Source organism: Eulemur rufifrons, chromosome 9, assembly GCF_041146395.1.
Source record: "Eulemur rufifrons isolate Redbay chromosome 9, OSU_ERuf_1, whole genome shotgun sequence".
In the NCBI taxonomy this organism is placed as follows: domain Eukaryota; kingdom Metazoa; phylum Chordata; class Mammalia; order Primates; family Lemuridae; genus Eulemur; species Eulemur rufifrons.
In genome coordinates, this window is record NC_090991.1 from 18,468,425 (window position 1) to 18,488,952 (window position 20,528).

General features: G+C 48.8%; 1 protein-coding gene across 1 annotated transcript in view; it reads left to right on the top strand.

Moving 5' to 3' along the window:
- The first annotated feature begins 18,821 nt into the window (after nt 1-18,821).
- NOS2 (nitric oxide synthase 2) overlaps nt 18,822-20,528 on the top strand; it is a 35,166-nt gene continuing 33,459 nt past the window's right edge. Inside the window, exon 1 of the mRNA XM_069480993.1 lies at nt 18,822-18,931. Within this exon, the coding sequence (XP_069337094.1) occupies nt 18,822-18,931 (110 nt within the window). The remainder of the gene's footprint in view (nt 18,932-20,528) is intronic.

The window sequence follows — 20,528 nt, forward strand, 5'->3', positions numbered from 1 at the left end:
TAATAAAATCTTAACAAAAAATGACGCATTAAAAAAATAATGATGTGGAAGAGTGTTCACATATTTATTAAGCAAAACCAAAAGGCACGTTACAAAACAGTGTATATGGAGTGGTCTCAATTTTGTAAAAAAAAAAAAAAATTACATGTTAGCCGGGCATAGTGGGGCCTGCCTGTAATCCCAGCTACTCAGGAGGCTGAGGTGGGAGGATCGCTTGAGCCTAGGAGTTTGAGACTAGCCTGGGCAACATAGCAAGATCCTATATAAAAAAAATTACATATGTGTGTATATGAATAAAAGAACCAGCCAAAGTGTTAACAGTGTAACTACCCACTAAGTGGTAGGATTATATAGGATTTTAATCATCTCTTTGCTGATCTACATTTTCTACAATACATTATATGTAACTGTTATAATTTTAAAAAGTTAACCAAAATAAAAATAAGCAATTGCCAAACCCTTTGGTATTTCCCTCACGTACAGGATGAGGGGCCCACACTGCTTGGCACACCCTCCAAGAGCCCTGTGATCTGGTCCCTTCTATGATCTAGTCACTCCTCCTTCCCCTCCCCAGCCATACGCATGCACAGATACACACGAGTATGTGTGCACACACACTCCTATTCAGCAAGATTGAACTACAGTTGACCCTGGAATAACAGGGGCTTGACCCGCACAGGTCCACTTATCCATGGCTTTTCTTCTGCCTTTGCCACCCTTGAGACATCAAGAATAAAGACCTTTATAATGATCCACATCCACTTAATGAATCGTAAATATATTTGCTCCTCCTTATGATTTTCTTATATTTTCTTTTATCTAACTTACTTTATTGTAAGAATATAGCATACAATGCATATAATATATAAAATATATGTTAATCAACAGTTTATGTTATCAGTAAGGCTGCTGGTCAACCGTAGGCTATTAGTAGTTACGTTTTGGGAGAGTTAAAAGTTATGTGTACATTTTAGACTATGCAGGGATGGGGGTCAGTGCCCCTAACCCCTGCATTGCTCAAGGGTCAGCTTTACTTAGAATTCCGCAAACCCAGCCTGCTTTTTCAGGCCTCCATGCCTTTGCATGTGCTGTTCCCTTTGCCAGAACTCCCTTCCTTCCTGTGTCAGTCCGGTGATTATGTTCTTCAAAACCCTACTCAACGAGCCACACAAAACCTAATTGACAAGTTGTCCTTTATCAAAATTTAGCACTTTTGTTTTGCTACAGACACTTTAAGAAATTAAAAAGACTGGGAGAAAATATTTGCCAACCACATACCTGACAAAGGATTTGTACTCAGACTGTATAAAGAAGCCACAAAACTTAACAGTAAGAAAATAAATAAATTTAAAGAATGAACAAAAGACTTGAACACTTCACCAAAGAAGATATACAGATGAAAAATAAGCACATAGAAAGATTCTCAGCATCATTAGTCATTAGGGAAATGCAAAATCACAATGAGATACCACTATACACCTGTTAGAATGGCTAAACAAACAAACAAAAACCTGACAATGTCAAGTGCTGACTGGTATGTGGAGCAACTGGAACGCTCATGCATGGTTGGCAGAAACATGAGATGGTACACCCATTCTGGAAAACAGTCTGTCAGTTTCCCATACACTTAGCACAAGACCCAGCAACCCCAACCCTAGGTATTTAACCTGGAGAAATAAAACTTATGCTCAAATAAAAAACTATATGCAAATGTTTATAGCAGCTCTCCCCATAATTGTCAAAAACGAGAAACCACTTGACCGTCCTTTGGTGGATGAGTAATTAACTGTGATTCATCCTTATAGTGGAGTACCCCTCAGCAATACAACAGGGTGAACTCCCAGTATCCAACAGCATGGGCAACTCTCAAAGGCATTATGCCAGGTGAAAAGATAGTCTCAAAATGTTACACACTACGTGATTCCACTTCTAGGACAGTCTAGAAAAGGCAAAACTATAACGACAGAGAATATACCAGTGGTTGTCAGGGCTTAGAGTTGGGGATAGGGTGTGACTCCAAAGGGCAGTGCAAGAGTTTTGGGGGATGATGGAACTGTCTGTATCCTGAGTCTGGTGCTGGTTACTTAAAACTCATAGAACTGTACTCCAAAAGAAAAGAAAGAGTCAGTGCTACGTACTCACCATCAGATTGGCACTAATTGATCAACACTTAAGTGCACATATGGTATTTAATAGTAACATTCATCCGGTGTCAGGCAGGTGGGAGTGGGGAGGAGGGGATGGGTACATTCACACCTAATGGGTACAGTGTGCACCGTCTGGGGGATGGGCATGCTTGTAGCTCTGACTTGGGTGGGGCAAAGGAAATATCTGTAACCTGAATATTTGTACCCCTGTAGTATTCGGGAATAAAAAGAGAAGAGTCAGTGCTAATTAACAAATAAAACCAAATCCCCGTTCAGGTGTTACTTCCCCTGGGAATCCTCCCCCAACCTCCTGACACTCAGATCCCTCACTGAGTTACACCAGGAAAAACAATTCAGACAGACGGCAGATCTGGTTCGTGGGAATTAGAACAGGAGCAGAGACTGTCGCCAAAGCTTTTGGCCAGCTAGGCGGTAAATGCTGTGTGGCTTCATGCGAGGGAGTTGACCGCTCTCACTTCATGGTGAGAAACCCAAGGTCTCCATATTCCACGGATGACATAAGGGTGCACAAAGAGATCATAAAACCGGCCGTTTGCTAAACCGTGAAAGGTTCATTGTCTCTCCAACGGCAATTTGGGCAAAGCTCTCTGCTTCCGCAGATCCCCAGCACATTTGACATCGGGGCACTTTGCAGTGTCGCACGTTTACAGCACTCCTCCCCTTCCTCAATCCCTGCAAACTGTTTGCTTTTATTTTTACTGTGAAATGGGAGACTTCCTCAATAAAGCAACAATGCCTGTGTTAGGCTCTGTAGGGAGCAGCAAAAATGCAACTCTCTCACACGGATTCCTGCAGGGATTAAGAGATTATTACAGATTACTCGGGGCAAGAAGCTGGGAAGCTGGACCTTGTGGCCGGGAGTCACGCAGCCAGGGGAGGAGTTTGTTTGGTCCAGGGCCTGGGTTTTCCTCCATCCCACCTGGCTGTGGCAGCCTGGTCCTGGGCTGGACCCCTTGGCCCCTGCTCCTCCTGCAGCAACCTGCCCTCCACCCCCCGCCGCACGCAGGCTCCTCTGCCCCGTGGCTCCTGCCCTCCACCATCTCTCTGGGGGTCTTTTGGACATTGACCCTGCCGTCAACTGCTGCTCCCCCGTCTGTCTCCAGTTCAAACCCCCAGAAGCCGAAGGTCCACCAGCCCACCTCTGAGGCCACTGGCTGCCCCCAGGTGATGTGTCCACTCTTGTCCAATCAACCGGAGGCGTCACGTGACACACAGCAGGGAGACTGAGGCCCAAGAAACCCCTCAGAAGTGGGCTGGGCCAGGGCAGATGCGCAGACGCTCCTAGAAGCAGTCCTTCCAGATAAGAGTTAAGTATTAAAGACAAACCAACTCATATAGAATTCATGTTAATTTTTAAATATTAATTTATTAATAGAGACGAAATGAGGGCCCGGAACAAAGTTGCAATCACAACGCTGCCTGTGCTTCTGCGCATTTCCCCGTCTCTCCCAGCCGGGCGCGCGCCTCTGCTCTCCCCGCTGGGGAAATGGTTAGCGTGTCTTCCTCACTCCCCTCTTCATCCGGGTCCTTGATGTCATCTGGCCACTTAAACAGCGGCCCTGCGAGGCATGTCCCCACTGTCCCCGTGTTACCTAAGAGGAAGCACAGTCACACCAGGCCAGCGCAGGCCTGGCTCAAGGCACGTCTGGCGTCTCCCAGCGGTTAGTGATCACCTTGGCCGGTCCCCACGAACCAGGTGCGCAGTGCTCAGCGCAGCCTGGAGGACGTGCGAGGGAGACACGCCCACCCCAGGGGTTTCAACTATTTATTTTAATCGCTTCCTCTTTCCCTCCTGACCTCTAAACTGCCGAGTAACAAACTCTTCAGGTGACATGGAAACTACCCAATAGAGAGCTAACCTTACCCTGGTATCGAACAGGAGCAGTAAATGCGGGTCCTTGGTCATCTGCCCAGGGCAGATGCGGCTACTGTTCCCTACTGAGCCATAAAATGCAGAACCTTAAAGTCCTTCTCGCTGCAAGGCTCTGGGCAGCTAGCCAGCCCTTGTCTATGAAGGTTGATACTGCAGATAAAAGTCATTTGCCGGCTGGGCGCGGTGGCTCACGCCTGTAATCCTAGCACTCTGGGAGGCCGAGGCGGGTGGATCGCTTGAGCCCAGGAGTTTGAGGTTGCTGTGAGCTAGGCTGACGCCATGGCACTCACTCTAGCCCAGGCAACAGAGTGAGACTCTGTCTCCAAAAAAAAAAAAAAAAAAAAAAAAGTCATTTGCCATCCCTTGTCTTGGATTGTGGATCACCTTTCTGTGGGGTTTGCCCAGGGACTTGCACTTGGGCTCGAACCAGCACTAGCACTGCTCAGATGCCCCCACCTCCCCACTCCCGCCCCAGAGCCTGGATAGGAGGCTCAGGTCTTCCCAACAGCACTACCTGCTCGGGGAGGCAGATGGCTGGGAGGAAGTGCCCTTCCGAGGCCTGTGACAGTCCTTCCAGCTTGCTCTGTGGCTCCTGCCCCCTCAATGACCTGCTGCAGTTTCCCGCCATGTAGAACTCTTTCTCCTTCCCCACCCTTCCCCTCACCCTCTGTCTCTAAGCTCCTTTCCAGTAACTAGTTAGTGGAGTGACATTTATACACAGACTGGAAAAACGAGACTCCTGTTTATTGAGCAGCTGCTACGTGCCCCACCCTGTGTATGTTCACTGTCTTACAGTCATCCCACAGCTGGGGTTTCTTATTTCTACTTCATAGAAACTGAAACTGGGGTGTTACAGAACTTGTTCCATCTAGAAAAGGGCCCCTCCTAAGCCTACCATGGGCCTAGGGCTGTCCAGGCCACTTGCATGCTTTGGAACCACCCAGGACTAAGGCAGATTGGGCATCCGGGACCACAGTTAGGGGCTGTCTGCACGTTGCTGCGTCTCCACTCAACGCAGAGCCCCCCGGGGGAGCAGGCTCTTACACCAAAATCAGAGCTCAGAGCCCAGGCACCGGCATCCACTTCCACATGTCTGTCCGTCCATCCGTCCATCCATCCATTGGCTTGCCACTCATTCATTTGTCAATGGTCCATTGACCACTTCACACCCTCCATAAAGCTGTAATAAAAAAGACAACCTGTAACAAGTGTTGTCGAGGATGTGGAGTAATTGGAACCCTATACTCTGCTGGTAGGGATGTGAAATGGTGCAGCCACCTTGGAAAATAGTCTGGCCATTCCTCAAAAAACTGGAACGCGAAGTTTCCCCAGGACCCAGCAACTCTACTCCTAGCATATACCCGAGACAGTTGAAAATAGATGTTCACATAGAAAACCTGCGCTCAAATGTTCATAGCAGCATTATCCATTCTAGGCACAAAATTAAAAAACACTCAAATGGTTGTTCAATAAATGAATGGATAAATAAAATGTAGCATATCCATACAATAGAATGTTAACGAGCCATAAAAAAGAATGAAGTACTTAAACATGGATGAACCTTGAAAACTTTATACTAAGTGAAATAAGCTGGATACAAACAAACACATATTATATGCTTCCATTTACATAAAACCTCCAGAATAGACAAATCCATAGGGACAAAAAGTGGTTTCCAGAAACTGGAGGGAGGAAGAAATGGAGGGTGACTGCAAATGCGTGTGCAGTTTCTATTTCGGGTGATAAAATGTTCTGGAATCAGGTTGTGGCGATGGCTGTACAACCTTGTGTATACACTAAAACCCACTGAATTGTATTCTTTAAAAGGGAGAATTTTATGATATGTAAATTTTATCTTAACAATACAAAATCCACTGAGCACCTACTCTGCGCCAGGCATGGTGCTGGTGCTGTGGAGGTGTGTGCCATGGCCTTGGTTATGGGAAGCTTGCGACGGATGAGTGAGCCCCAATTAACACACGGGGTTGTGTGGAGCCCAAGGGAACCCCAGGGAACTTGGGGATGGAGAGTCAGGGGAGCCACCAGAGATGACAACACCATGAAGTGAGCAGAGTGTGAAGAGGATTAGAGTTAGTCAGGGGTTGGGGGGAGGAAGGATGGGGCAGGGAGCTGTTGGGAAGAGCATTCCAAGTAGAGGGAACAGCATGTGCAAAGACATGTCTTGCTGGGGAGCTCCTAGAGAGGGTGGGGAGCCCTGAAGTGGGGGCCAGGGTGAGACGGGGGAGACACAATTGTCAGATGCTGAAGTGCAAGTTTCCCCCTACTGTGTGGGCACCTTCCTTGTAAGCTGAGGACAGCAGGAGGACACCAAGCACCCCTTCTTGTTGGGGACTGTCACCTCCTCTGAGAGCACTCCTCCAGGTTCTGATTTATAAACACAGCGAGCAGCCTTCTCCCCTGTCCCACTCCCACCCGGCCTCCTGGGGCCTCCTAGCAGCTCCTGGGAACCCTTGCATTGGCCGTCCTTCCTCCTGACCCTTGCCAGGGTCATAGATCATTTCTCTTAGTTTCCTGCCTCTTTCCCAGAAGTGGTCTCTGCCCCTAAAATGGTCTTCTGCAGGAGCTCGGGCTTGGGTGCGAGAGGGCTGGCTTGACCCTCACCTGTGTCCCCATGAAGCTCCTTGCAGATGCTTTTGGAATCAAAGGGGCCTGAATTGTGGTTCTGCAGCTTCACTGGCTGTGTGACCTTGGGAATGTTCTTTCACCTCTCTGTTGTCACCTGTAAAATGGGGTTGACACAACTTACCTCCCAGGTGGTGGTGGGGACCAAATGAGATAACAGGTAAAAAGTGCCTGGCAGTCACGTGGGCATCGCATGGTGCGCTCCAGCACGTGCCGGCACCGGGAGAACAGCAGTAGGCACGGCAGGTGGGCTCCCTGCTCGGGGAGAGCTACGCTCTGGCAAACAGGAGCGTGTGCAAGGGGAGGCACCACATCGCGTCACTTCCTTTGATCCTCACCAAAGCACAAGGGTGTGTTTTCCATGTGGGCATACGTTAGTTTTATAATCAGGGGGGAAAAAAGTAAATATTTACTTTTTGAAAATACAATCTCAGTTGCGGCTGTGCCAGTGGATCACCTTTCCCTGAGAGGCCAGTGCACACTTTAATTATGGGAGGCAGAGGGAAGGCAGCTGGCAAGGGTCCTGCCTGTCCTGTGCTCCTTCTGCACCCGTTGGCTGAGCACCATCAGTGAGTGCACCAAGCTGGACCCTGGGGACCCCGTGGCAAGCACAGGCAGACAAGCCAGCTCTCTCTACCTATCCCCACTGTCACCAGCTGAGATGGCATGAAGAGATGTTGGATGGTGCTGGGAGGTCAATAAATGAATGATTGATAATTTTTATCAACCCCAGATTGAATCCCAGAAGCTGTTTGAAGTGGTGCATTTGGGGGACAGAGGCTGCTTCCCTGGAGACAGACCAGGAGGATGGGCTGAGAACGTCAAAATGCCAGGAGAGTTGGCAAGAGCAGGAGCAGAGCTGCTCACTCTTGAACCAGAGGTGGGGTCTGGCCCAAGGAGGGTGAAGGAAGAATGGAAGGGAGGGAGGGGAGCTCCTCCAGCAATCTGGGTGGGAGGCCATGGGGGTCACTCAGTAGGAGAAGGGGCCACCAGCAGGCAAACCTGGGGACGAAGTCTTAGGCCTGCCACCTAAAATCATCTGTGGACGTTGAAGAGGTTACTCTTGGTTTCAGCTTTCTCATCTGTAACCATCCTCCTGGTCTCCAAGGAAGCAGCCTCTGTCCCCCAAATGCACCATCCCAAACAGGCTCTGGGACTCACCTTGCCATCTTGGCTGGTGACGGTGGAGATAGGTAGAGAGAGCCAGCTTGTCTGCCATTGTTCCCTACGTGGTCCCCAGGGCCCAGCTTGGTGCACTCACTGATAGTGCTCAGCAAACGGGTGCAGAAGGAACACAGGACAGGCAGGACCCCTGGGCAGCTGCCCTCCCTCTGCCTCCCATAATTAAAGTGTGCACTGGCCTCTCAGGGAAAGGTGATCCACCGGCACAGTCACATCTGAGATTGTATTTTCAAAAAGTAAATATTTACCTTTTTTCCCCCTGATTATAAAACTAAGGTATGCCCACATGGAAAATACAGGGAAGGGTAAAGAGGAAAATAACTATTGTCCATAATTCTACCACTCTTTAATGTTTTAGTATTTTTTCTCACAATTTCTTTCTTTCTTTTTTCTTTTGAGACAGGGTCTCACTCTGTCACCCAGGCTAGAGTGCAGTGGCATCATCAGAGCTCACAGCAACCTCAGACTCCTGGGCTCAAGCAATCCTCCTGCCTCAGCCTCCCAAAGTGCTAGGATTACAGGCATGAGCCACTGCACCCAGCCTCTCACAATTTTTTCCTATGCTTTTATTTTACATAATGGGGATCATTTCGTGTTATAATCTAATATTTTTCTATTGATCTCATAAGCATATCATAAAAATTCTTTTTTCTCCTTTTAAAAAATTCTAATAGGTTTAGGGGATACAAGTTGAATTCTGTTACATGTATATATTGTGTAGTGGTAGAGTCTGGGCTTTTGGTGCACCCATCACCCAAGTAGTGTCCATTGTACCCCGTGGGTAACTTTTCATCCCCCACCCTCCCACCCTCCCTTCTTGTGAGTCTCCAGTGTCCATTAGACCACTCTGTGTGCCCTTGTGTAGCCATAGTTTAGCTCCCACTTATAAGCAAGAGCATTTGGCATTTATTTTTCTGCTCTTGAGTTAACTTCACTTAGGATAATGGCCTCTAGTGTATACACATACACACACACACACACACACACACACCACATTTTCTTTATCCACTCATTGGTTTAGGTGCAATCAACCCCTTTGATTCCATGCCTTTGTGATTGTGAATTGTGTTGTGATACATATATGAGTGCAGGTATCTTTTTGATATAATGATTTCTTTTCCTTTGGATAGATGCCCAGTAGTGGGATTGCAAGATCAAATGGTAGATCTACTTTTACTTCTTTGAGAAATCTCCACACTGATCTCCACAGAAGTTATACTAATTTACATTCCCACCAAAAGTATATAAAAATATTCCCTTTTCTCATCACATCCATGCCAACATCTATTATTTTTTTTGGCTTTTTATTAATGGCCAGTCTAATTGGAGTAGGATGGCATCTCATTGTGGTTTTAATTTGCATTTCTCTGATGATTAGTGATGTTGAGCATTTTTTCACGTTTTTTGGCCATTTATATATCTTCTTTTGAAAAATGCCTGTTTATGTCATTTGCCCACTTTTTAATGGAGTTGTTTGTTTTTTTTCTTGTTGAGTTGTTTGTGTTCCTTGTAGATTCTGGATATTAGTCCTCTGTTAGATACATAGTTTGTGAATATTTTCTCCCATTCTGTAGATTCTCTATTTACTCTTTTGATTATTTCTTTTGCTTTGCAGAAGCTTTTTAGTTAAGTCTCATTTGTCTATATTTGTTTTGTTGCATTTGCTTTTGGGAGCTTAGTCATAAATTCTTTGTCTAGGCTAATGTCTAGAAAAGTTTTTCCTAGGTTTTTTCCTAGGATTTTTATGGTTTCAGGTCTTACATTTAAGTCTTTAATCCATCTTGAATTCATTTTTGTGTGTGGTGAGAGGAATCCAGTTCCATTCTTTTGCATATGGCTATCCTGTTTTCCCAGAACCATTTATTGAACAGTGTGTCCTTTCCCCAGTGTATGTTTTTGACTGCTTTGTCAAAGATCAGTTCGTTGTAGGTATATGGTTTTATTTCTGGGTTCTCTATTCTGTTCCATTGATCTATGTGTCTACTTTTATGCCATTAGCATGCTGTTTTGGCTACTACAGCTTTGTATTATAATTTGAAGTCAGATAATGTGATGCCTCTAGTTTTGTGCTTTTTGCTTAGGATTGCTTTGGCTATTCTGGCTCTTTCTTGGTTTCACATAGATTTTAGAATTATTTTTTCTAATTCTGTGAAAAATGGTGTTGGTATTTTGATAAGAATTAAATTGAATCTGTAGATTGCTTTGGGCAGTATGGTCATTTTAACAATATTGATTCTTCCAATCCCGAGCATGGGTTGAACCCCAGTTGTGTACTGTGGATGCTGGCTTTTAGCACACCCTTAATGGCTGCCTGCCCTTCCCTATCTCACTTCCCCATCCTCCTGCTGATGAGCCCTGTCCCTGCCAGACACACCACCTGTACCTGATCCTTGCCCCTTGAGCCGTCACACCCTGAGACTGGCCCAGGCGCCATTCTATTTATTATTCCTTAACTTTGAAGGGCAGGCACCCAGGAAGCAACGTGAAAAGGCAGGGAAGGGAGGATGTTTAAGGTGCCTTGACAAGAAATAGGGCTCTGAATTCCTGGCCGGAACGTCACCGCTAGTTGGCGGCTGCCCACCAAGCGGGTCTCAGCCACTCTGCTGGGTGTGCCGGTGAAGTGCCAGGCCTACAGCAGCGTGCATGAGTCACATTCCAGGGACTCAGCAAGCAGAGCTTGTCCATCTCCTGGTTCACCCTGGCCTTTCCAGCCTGGAGTGACCACCTGGGTATTTCTAGCAAAAATTCCTTGGCTTCAGTCGTTTCCTAGTCATTCAAGGTGGTACAAACCTGGGAAGACCTTGACTCTCCGGCTGCTGGAATTTGTGTGAATCATGCCCTCCAGTGGTCAATGAATGAATGACTCAGGGCTTGGAGCTGGGGCTGTCTGGGGACATGAATGCATCAGAGTGTCAGAGCCGGGAGGGCCCTGGGAAAGCCTCTTCCGAACGCCTTGTGATAGTTGAGTGGAGTGAAGCCTGACCAGGACATGGGACTTGCCACGGGCCCCCCCCCCCACACACACACACAAATGTAGAGAAAGAGCCAAACCCACCTGTCCTTCAGAATTCTTTCCTTTATGTCCCACCTTTATAATTTTTGTCACACTTTCACATGCCTCTACTATTATTTGCTTACATACTTTACCTTAAATTGACTCTTGTTTAACCTAAGTAAATATATTTCTAAAATAAATTTTTTTATCATTTTTCACAAATGGAAACCCAATTGCCACAGACAGTAATCACATCAAGAAATATTTCAACTGTACAAAAAATATATTCCACCACCCCGGAGTCCCTTTGGATTCCTGAAGGTACATTGACCACACTTTGGGAAACCTGTCATTTGACCAAAAAGAGACCCATGGTCACCCAGATATAGACCTTGCATTTGGCATCACCAGTGAGGACATCAACTGAGTGCCTACTATATGCAGAGTGCTGAGGTTATACGATGCTCAAGGGGGAGAGTAGATATATGATCAGCCACTTTACCATCCAAAAGGGTCACCACTGCAGTGCAGGTGATAAGGGCACCAGAGGGCTGAAGTGGTGGCCATAGAAAGCCTTGGGAAGGAGGGGGAGGGCTTAGATGGGGACAGAGGACCTGGGGGCCTTCTGGAGTAGAAGAAAGTGTGAGCCAAGACAGCAGTCAGTGATCCAGCATGAATTGCTGGGAGACCTGGGGAGGAGATACTCTTGGGCCTCAGTTTCCCCATTTGCTAGGAAGAGAACTAGTATTCATTGAGTGCCTGGCATTTTGCAGACAAGACCTCATTTTATCCTCAGGAAAACCCTGTGAAGAAGCTCCTACTGATTCCATTGTGCAATTAAAGAAACTGAGATTGGGGATGGGGTTAAGGAATTTGGCCGAGTTCACCCGGCCGGGCTGGAATTGGAACACAGTCCAGTCTGTCCTCTCAGCCCCACCTGTACAGGCGGTGAAGATGAGCCCAGCTGTTGCAGGTGTGGCAGAAACACCACTCTTTCCGCCAAGCCATTGCAGAGCTTGCTTAAGCTGGGGGATTGCTTTGAAATCCTCCCGGCCACCCTGAAGGCATGTGGCATGACCTTCCTGCAAGCCCTGTTGCTCCATGACAACCACATGCCACCACTCTGCTACTTTCTTTAGTCCCTACCAGGTACCAGGGGTAATAAGCTGGAGCTTCCTGGACCCGGGTGGGAAAATCCCCAGGCCCAAGAGGTAAGGAATCTCCACTTCGGAGAACAGATACCAGCAATCTCGTTTAGCAGCAATGCAGGCTGAGGCGTTTCCCCTGGCCTGAGACACCCTCTTCTATCCCCTCATCCTGTCCCAATCCTTCCGTCCTTTAAGTGCCCCTCTGGCCTGAAGGATTTCAGCCTCCTCGGGCACCCCCTGCCCCTGAAGGCCTTACGCCCTCAGCATCTGAGCAGCATGGACTCCTGGATTCCACACAGCGCCCCACTTTGGAGCTGGGAGGATGGGGTCTGGTTTTGATCTGTGGGTCCTGGAGCCAGTGGGCCACCTCTCAGGGCCCTGCTGCAAAAGGAGGACAATGACACTTATCTTGCACATTGTCATGAGGTTGGATAAAGTGCTGTACTCATAGTAAGTGCACAAATCCTCTATGCAATCAATGTTTGAGTGCCTACTGTGTACCACAGGGATACAGAGATAAGTGTGACAGGTGCGATCTCCTGTCCTCACGGAGCTTAGGGTACAGTGAAGGGTGTCTTCCTTCCCGTTATCATAAGGCATATCCTGGGGGTGAGGACGAGGGCTGTGTCTTTGGGGGCACCCCTTTGCTCACCATCATGTTGAGTCCTGCCTCACAAGCACCCATAATATACGCACGGTGTAGGAAGAACCAGGCCTTTGGAGTCTGACAGTTCTGGGTTCAAATTCTGGCTCTGCCTCTTACTCCCTGAGTGACCCAGGCAAGTCACTTCGCTTCTCTGAGCTGTGGCCTTCTCTGAAAATCAGGGATAACAGTAGCTCGCGCAACAAGCTGCTGAGGGAGTCCATGCGGACTTCTGGGACGCGGGGGCATGTGTCAGTCTGGCCACAGGCCTCTCGTCCTTCCATGGCTGTGCACAGAGCAGGTGGCAGATGCTGGGCGCGAGAGAAGAACATTCAACCAGGTCATCGTCAGCTCTCACCTTGGCCCCAGTTTCCCACTCCCTTCCTGTCCCTTCTCCTCCTTACCCCTGGGTGCGCTCACAGGCAGCAAAATGGGCACATGGACAGAGGAAGCACGTGGCGGGGGGTCATCTGGGGTCCATTAAGGTCTCAGACTTGGGCCAAGCTAAGTGACATTGGGATGGTTGCTCAGCCTTTCTGTGTCTCAGTTTCCTTACCTGTGAAATGGGGATAGCTAAGGCACTTGCTGCATGACGTTGTTGGTGGGTTCTCTGGGGAGGCCCAGGGCCTGGCTGTGTTTACGGAGCGAGTGCCAGAGCAGGTGCAAATTGGGACTCCTGCCACCACCTGACTGTGTGATCTCGCACAATCATTTCACTTTGCTGTGCCTCAATTTCCCCATCTACTAAATGGGACCATTAGTGATTCCTACCTCATGGGACTGTTTTTTTTTTTTTGTTTGTTTGTTTGTTTGTTTTTCAGCTCTCACGGGACTGTTGTATGGGTTAAATAGTTGACACATTTAAGTGCCTTGCTCAGTAAGTGTTAGTTCCCTTCACTGTTATTGTAGAAAGGGCTTCAAAGTTGCTCACGCCTGAGGGCCAACTGGAGCTGAACCATAGTCACAGCCTGACATGGGGACAGAGCAGATTTTCTGATGGAAAATCAGTGCCAGGGCCATGAGGCTGAGAAACCCCTGTGCTGGCTGCTATGGGCGTGGTGCCCGGGACACCCTGGTGGGGAAGGGAGGAGCCATTTCTCCACAGCAGCCTCCGAAGAGGGGCCCACCTGTCCCTGCCCGCCCTGCAGGGTGCCCTTTGATTTCTTCCTGGCAGAACTCACCTGCTGCATCTGTCATCGGAAGAGGCCCAGGAATGTGGCAGGGCCAAGGGGAAGAAGCTGCAGGAGACTGGCAGAGGGGAATGCACCACGCCGTCTGGGGGCCAGCCCTGAGCCCTGCGGGCTAGCAACCTGGCGTGGGCATTAGAAGCCCACTGTTTGTCCCAGCTCAGAGGCTGTCTACTGTGTGACTGTGGTGAATCGCTTAACCTCTCTGTGCCGTCACAACTCTCATGGCTATTTCTTCTCCCTTCCTTTTCCTATGCACCGATTAAGAGAGTACTGGGATAGTGGTGACCGTCACACGACATTGTGAATATTCTAAAAACCGTTGAATCGTGCCCTTTAAAATAGTTACTTGGTGATTTTATGTTAGGTGAATTTTATTCCAACTAAAAATCAAAAAGAAATAAATGAATTTAATGTTGCAAAGAATGAGAGAGAGAGAATCGGGACTCCAGAAGCACGTGTTGGTGGCGGACTGCAGACCCATCCGAGGGAGGATTCTCCCGAAGCCATGTCATACCACCCGCTCGCTTTGTCTAAAGGAAAATCGTTACTCTCTGACCCACGACAGGGATCAACAACGCTGGCTCGGTTGCCTTTTGGCTCAACAGCTCAGAGCATTTTCTTGTATCTCATTTACTCGCTTTTATCTTCATTGCTGTTTGTCACATGAAAAGCCCGGCCCAGAAAGCAAAGGTGGCTTTTCTGAGGTCACACAGCAGGTCAGCGGTAGAGCTGTCACTAGAACCCGGGACCTTTCATGCTGAAAGAAGCCAGAACATGCTACCGCACACTATGCTGATGTGGCGTCCTGATTACTGCTGCGGGAGGCACGTGAGAAACAGCAGCTGGAGAAAGGGCTGTCCGACTGCCCTCCCCTACCTGTGGCCAGCTGTAAAAATTCCTTGGAGAAGGATGTCTTTCCTGCATCAAGACGAGAAGATATCTTTCATCAGCTCAAAGACTCCGGTGGGAGCCACAAAAACAACCTCCCTCCATTAGCCTCCCCCATGTATCGGCTTCCCCACAGTTTCCCACCTCTGGAAGCCTGAAACTTCTTTCCTTTTCTAACATGTATTGTTCTTTATTGAAGATGATCTATAAACCAGAGTCCTAAGCCACTGCTTCGAGTCCCCTTTTAGTGACGTTTCTTCCGTGTGATGTGTACCGCATGTGTTAATAAACTTGCTTTTTTTTCTTGTGACTCTATCTGCCTTTCGTTACAGGGGTCTGTTGCAACTATGAATTTATGAGGGTTGAGGAGCAATTATATTTCCTCCCCGACAGGCTAATTCCAATCATGTCATCAAAGCCTGCCGGCAGTGGGGAACCGGCCTGCGGCCTTCTGATTTCAAGATTGTTCTTTTTTAAGCACCAAAGGCGGCAAGAAAAGCTTCATCTTTCTCTGCTGCACCCCTGTAATCAGAGGGTTTGTTCTGCAAAATTTGGATTCAGTCAAAAGGTCACAGTTAAGGACCTAGAAGGCCACATGCCATTTTAAGGCTGCAGGTTCCCCACCCCTGATGCAAGCCCTGGCACAGGCCAAGAACACCGCAGTTAGCAGACGCTGGGTTAGAGCAGTGCCCGAGGTGATGGGGTGGCCTTGGAGCCCAGGCTGGTGACATGGGCAGAATGCAGAGGAGGAGGAACGGGGAAAGGACATATATCTACCGAGCTGCTGCCCTGTGCCAGGCACTTCAGAGGTCCTCTGGTGGACGCCACTTTCACCGTCCATATATTCAGTTAGTGCCACAGACTCACCTGCAACTCCAGGTGCCTTGGTCGCCACACCTGCCCAGGGGGTGAAGCATCACGGAAGGCAATGGCCACACAAGCTGCCAGGCAGTCACAAGCCTCACACACGCGGGTGGGGTGAGGACACCTCCCTGTCACCTCCCTGTCAAGTTGACAACATAAAGGGGATGTGGAGGATGCTCCCCTGGGACTGCATTTGGGACTGATGCTCTTTATCCAGGACGGGAGCATCCGAGAGGGTGAGCCAGGGCACCAGCCTCCCGGAAGAGCCACTCACACACGCCGGGGTTTCACTGCCCCTGCATCCAAGGCCCATGTGTGGTCACATGCTCGACAGATCACATAACTGAATAACTGCATTTTCTGAAGCAAAATCAACCAAGTGTTCTAATGCCAAGTAGATGGGATTCTAGAGGATTCCATGAATGTCAAGCAATAGTATCCATCTCATAAGGTTTTCGGTCGGTTAATACATGTATTTGTTGCCAGTATAGCCAGAATACAGGGAAGCAGTTACAGGGAATAGGGTTAGAGTGTGGCAAACTCCTAATCATCCCTCAAAACCCTGTCCTGGTGTCCTCTCGTCTGTAAACCTTCCCTGAGCAATGCAGATCCAGCGACTTCTGTGCCATGCCATCCCTCCGTCACGACAGGTGTCACTCTGTACTATACTGTCCGTTCCTTTTGCTGGGCTTTGCACTCCCCAAGGCCAGGGACTCCTGAGTCTTTCCGCAATCAGTGTTGTTTCTCTGAACTGAACTGGTTGAAACCTGAAAAAAACTCATTCCAGTTTACTCCTATTTTTCATTTATTCATTCATTCCCTCAACAAAGATCTTTGAGCCACTATTGCATGTCTCTACAACTTTAATACATGGTAGTGCTGAATTTAACTTGGGAAAGCCAGGAAGGAAAGAATGGATGGTGGCAGCCACGTGTTGGGATGGTGAAATCAAGGGTGATTTTTTCCTTCTATTTCCCAACGCCTCCCTAATGTAGTTGTTATTTTACTTTTATAACGGGAAAATTCGTACCCTATAGGAATGCTCTGAGGCATTATAAGCAATGAAATTGTAACAAATTATAATTTTTTCATGTAAGAAGTTATCATTTCCATTATAAAAAAGGAAATAAATGTCTTTCCCCTGTAGAACATAATTCTACCTGCCATTCTGCCGAAGCTTACTAAGCACTGAAGGGTGAGATGTCATCGAGACTAACATCTAAGAAGCCTCTCTGTGCCAACGGCCTTCCTTCCTTCCCTTCCGTTTCCAAAACCTCAAGCTGACTATTTCAGGGGCCTGTTTGGAATAATGGCATCATCTGGCATCACTGGCCTTCTGTAACCTGGGCATTTTCCAGTGCCTTCCATACTGCCAGTATTCCCCAGCTTCCTGGACTCCTGCTGCAAACTGGAAAAGAAGTGAGAGGGTGGACAGGAATTAATCTGCTCAGGGAAAAAATCCCCCAGATGCTGCAAGTGAGGCAATGTGGCCGGGCCAAATAAAGCCTGGCTCTACGGTGACTCCTTCATCTTAGTGACCACCCTGCTGATGACCTGCCGCTTGGACCTGGGACCAGGAAAAGGTGACTTTACTGAAGATGCACCACGCAGAGTGACGTAACAGGGGATGAAGCCACCCACAGGCCAAGAGTGCCAGTCATAAATTAGCTAACTGTACACCCAGCCGGGGACACTCCCTTTGGAAACAAAAAAAGAGACCTTTATGCAAAAACAGCTCCCTGGATGGCACTGGGTGGCTATAAATACTTCTTTGCAGCCAGTGTGATCATAACTTTGCAGTGAGTTGAAGACTGAGGTTCCGGCCCCAGAGCACTCAGCATCACTGGTTTGAAATCTCTCGGCTACCCTTGGTGAGGGGACTGGGCAGTCATAGATTGTCCTGAAGTTCTCAAGGCACAGTTGTCCTTCTAATTTGCTTGTCCTTACTCTGCAGAGGCAGAGCAGCCGCTGTGAGGTGAGTGGCCTTTATTTCAGGGAAAGCTGCTGTTTGGAGAAGGTTTTGCTTCTTCCTGTTTGGGAAGGCTCCAAAAACTGTGGGAATTTTCTGCCTCCAGAGATAAGCGGATTGAAAATCTAGGTAAAGAGATGCCATTATGAAGTTCAGTCATTCAGAACAGGGCATCTTGTTCAGATTTCTTTTCTGCGAATGTTTGCCGTGGATGCCGTATCTCTAGGAAAAACTTTCTGGAAAGTTCAGAATGGCGGGGGGAGGGGGGGGCATATGTGCTAAGAATTTTTTTTACACGGATTATCTATCTTGTCCAGTCCTGTAACATGCAATAAATCCTGGTAAGATGGATATTACTAAACCCATTTTATGGATGAAGAAATGAGTTTCAGTTAGATACCTTCACCCAGTCACAGAACTAATAGAGCTAGGATTTGAAACGAGGTCTGTGGGGCTCTAAAACTCTTACAGGGGCCACATCACTACGCTGCCTTCCAGCGACAGTTTCCCAGTGAGGAGGTTTGCTGTGGGCAAGCCCAGATTGGAACGGGGCCTCCTCCTAGGTCTTCCGCTCTGGTCTTTTTTTAAAGGAGATGATCTCAAATATTGAGAGTTGGGTGCAGTTTTTTCACACATAATTATTTTCTCCCTGAATAATAAAAAAAGGAGCAGGTGATATCGTTGACTTAGGATGAACAATCGCAAAATCTGAAAAGAAAGGCAGCTACAACTAGGATGCTTTCCCCAATCACAGACTTGAGGTGACAGTTGCTAATTAGAGCTCCTGGAATCTGTCTTGCAGGGTCAGGCAAAGGCACCCATGTTTCAGTGATCACCTGCCTCTTCCTCACTTTGCCTTGGGCCAGTGATGAAGCTCACCTGGGGCAGGTGAGCCAACAGGTCCCACTGTGGAGGCTCATGGGGGCACGTGGCTTGTCCTTGTTAGGTGGCTGATGGTCCAGAGTTTTTCCTTTAGATTGTTATGTGGCTTTGTAGACTTGCAGCCTATGTCCTTAGGGCTGCCAAATCCAACCCCAAAGTAGGAACAGAGGTCGCAAAGCATTGTCAGAAGTGGCTGTTGGTGACTCACGCTGGCACTCACGTTGATTCTTCCATAAGCTAACCGTATTGAGAAGGCGCAGTTCTGTAACCTCTTCTCAACCTTCCCTCTCTGTCTGCTTCCCCCTTCCTCAGCCCCACCGTGAAGCACACCTGAGTCTAAATCCGCTGACGTGACCTGCTTTGCAAAGCCACAGAGATGGACTGTCCCTGGAAGTTTCTGTTCAAGACCAAGCCCAACCAGTATGACTTGAACAAGGAAAAGGACATCAACAACAACCTGGGGAAAGCCCCCTACATCATACCCGGGTAAGCTTCCCTTGGAGCCACGTCCCGCCGGTCCCCTTCACCATCCATCCCCTGCTGCGCCGATGACTCAGAATTTCTCTCTGCTCCTGGCGTCTCACGTGAGGTTAGATCTTGAAGTTGCTTCTTGGATGTCCCTGTTGGAATTCGATGCAGCCACTGATTACCGGGCACCTCGCTGTGCCTGATGCTGTGTGGAGAAGGAAGGGACAGGGCACCATGATGGCCGCGAAGGAATCTCTGTGGGAAGAGCATGGGAAGGGAGCTGACGTGGGAAGGGGAGGCCGAGAGCCCAGAGGTGGGACCGGGCGGCGTGCTGGCCTGTGTCTGCTGTGACTCACCCGTGCGTGCGCCTCACCAGGGGTTAGACTTTTTGAATAACACCCTGGGAAGGGTACCAGGACGCCAGACAAACTACATCCAAGCCCTGTGCTGTGCCGCACGGGCTGGCCCGGTGCTGCCCTCGCCTCTGTGTGGCCCAGGGCGAGTTAACCTCTCTGAGCCTCAGATGTGCTCACTTGGAGTGTGAGGCTCCCAAAGGGACTCACCGCACGGCGGGTGGAGGAGGAGGTGGGAGCGTAGGTGTGCAGCACGCAGCGGTGTGCCCACACGTAGCAGGCACTCCGGAAACGCCAGGGTTTATTGCCACTTGCTGAGTGAGCACCTGCTCTGTGCCACGGCCACCCAGGGCACTTACAGACTCTGCATCTCAACTGATCTCCGTGGCGGCTCTGTGTGAAGTGCACATTGTTGTCTCACTTTACAGATGAGGAAATGGGAGCTGTGAGGGGGGAATGACTTCCCCCAGGTTACGTAACTGGTAATACAGAGTCGGAATTTGAACCCAAAGTGTGGACTCTTCATATCCCTCATCCTCTGGCCTATAGAAGCAAGCCCGACGCATGGCAGAACAGAGAGAATTAGTCCTTGGCGGACTAGTCAGTTCGCCAGGCTTCCAGGGAATGCGAGAGCAGTTCACAGCCTTGCACTGGAGGTTGAGGCTTGCTCATATGGAAAGACGAGTCAATCTGCAATAACACAACAGTGCCAATGAAACTAAACCCTTCTCTACACAGGGCTATCACACGCCCCGGGGGAGCCTTTCCCAGGGACTACACAGGCCAGGGTGCCCCCTAGAGGTGTGCTGCGTGACGGCCCTTAGCGCACCTGTCCGAGGTGGCCCAAAAGCCTGTGGTTAAGAACATGGGCTTGGGGATGAGCAAGTGTCTTTGCCACTGAATAGCCCTGTGACCTGTGGCAAGTCCCCGACCCTCTGAGCCTCACTCCCCTCATCTGTAAGAGGCGGGGTTGTGGCAAGGATTAAACGAGCTACAACTTATACAGTGCCTGGCACAGAGTAGGTGCTCGACAAATGGCATCTGCTATAGTTGTCATTGTCATCGTTGTTGGCAGCTAGGATGCGACTGAGCAATGGTAAACAGAGACCCCTCTGGGGGATTCACAGCAGGGAGGTGGATCCTGTGGATTTGGAGAGGGGGTAGGATGTGGAGAGGCAAGAGAAGCAGTGAGCACACTCAGGAGCGGGGCAAGGCGAGCAAAGAAAGGCCCAGGGGCAAAAGTGAGCCTGACTGTGCTGGGA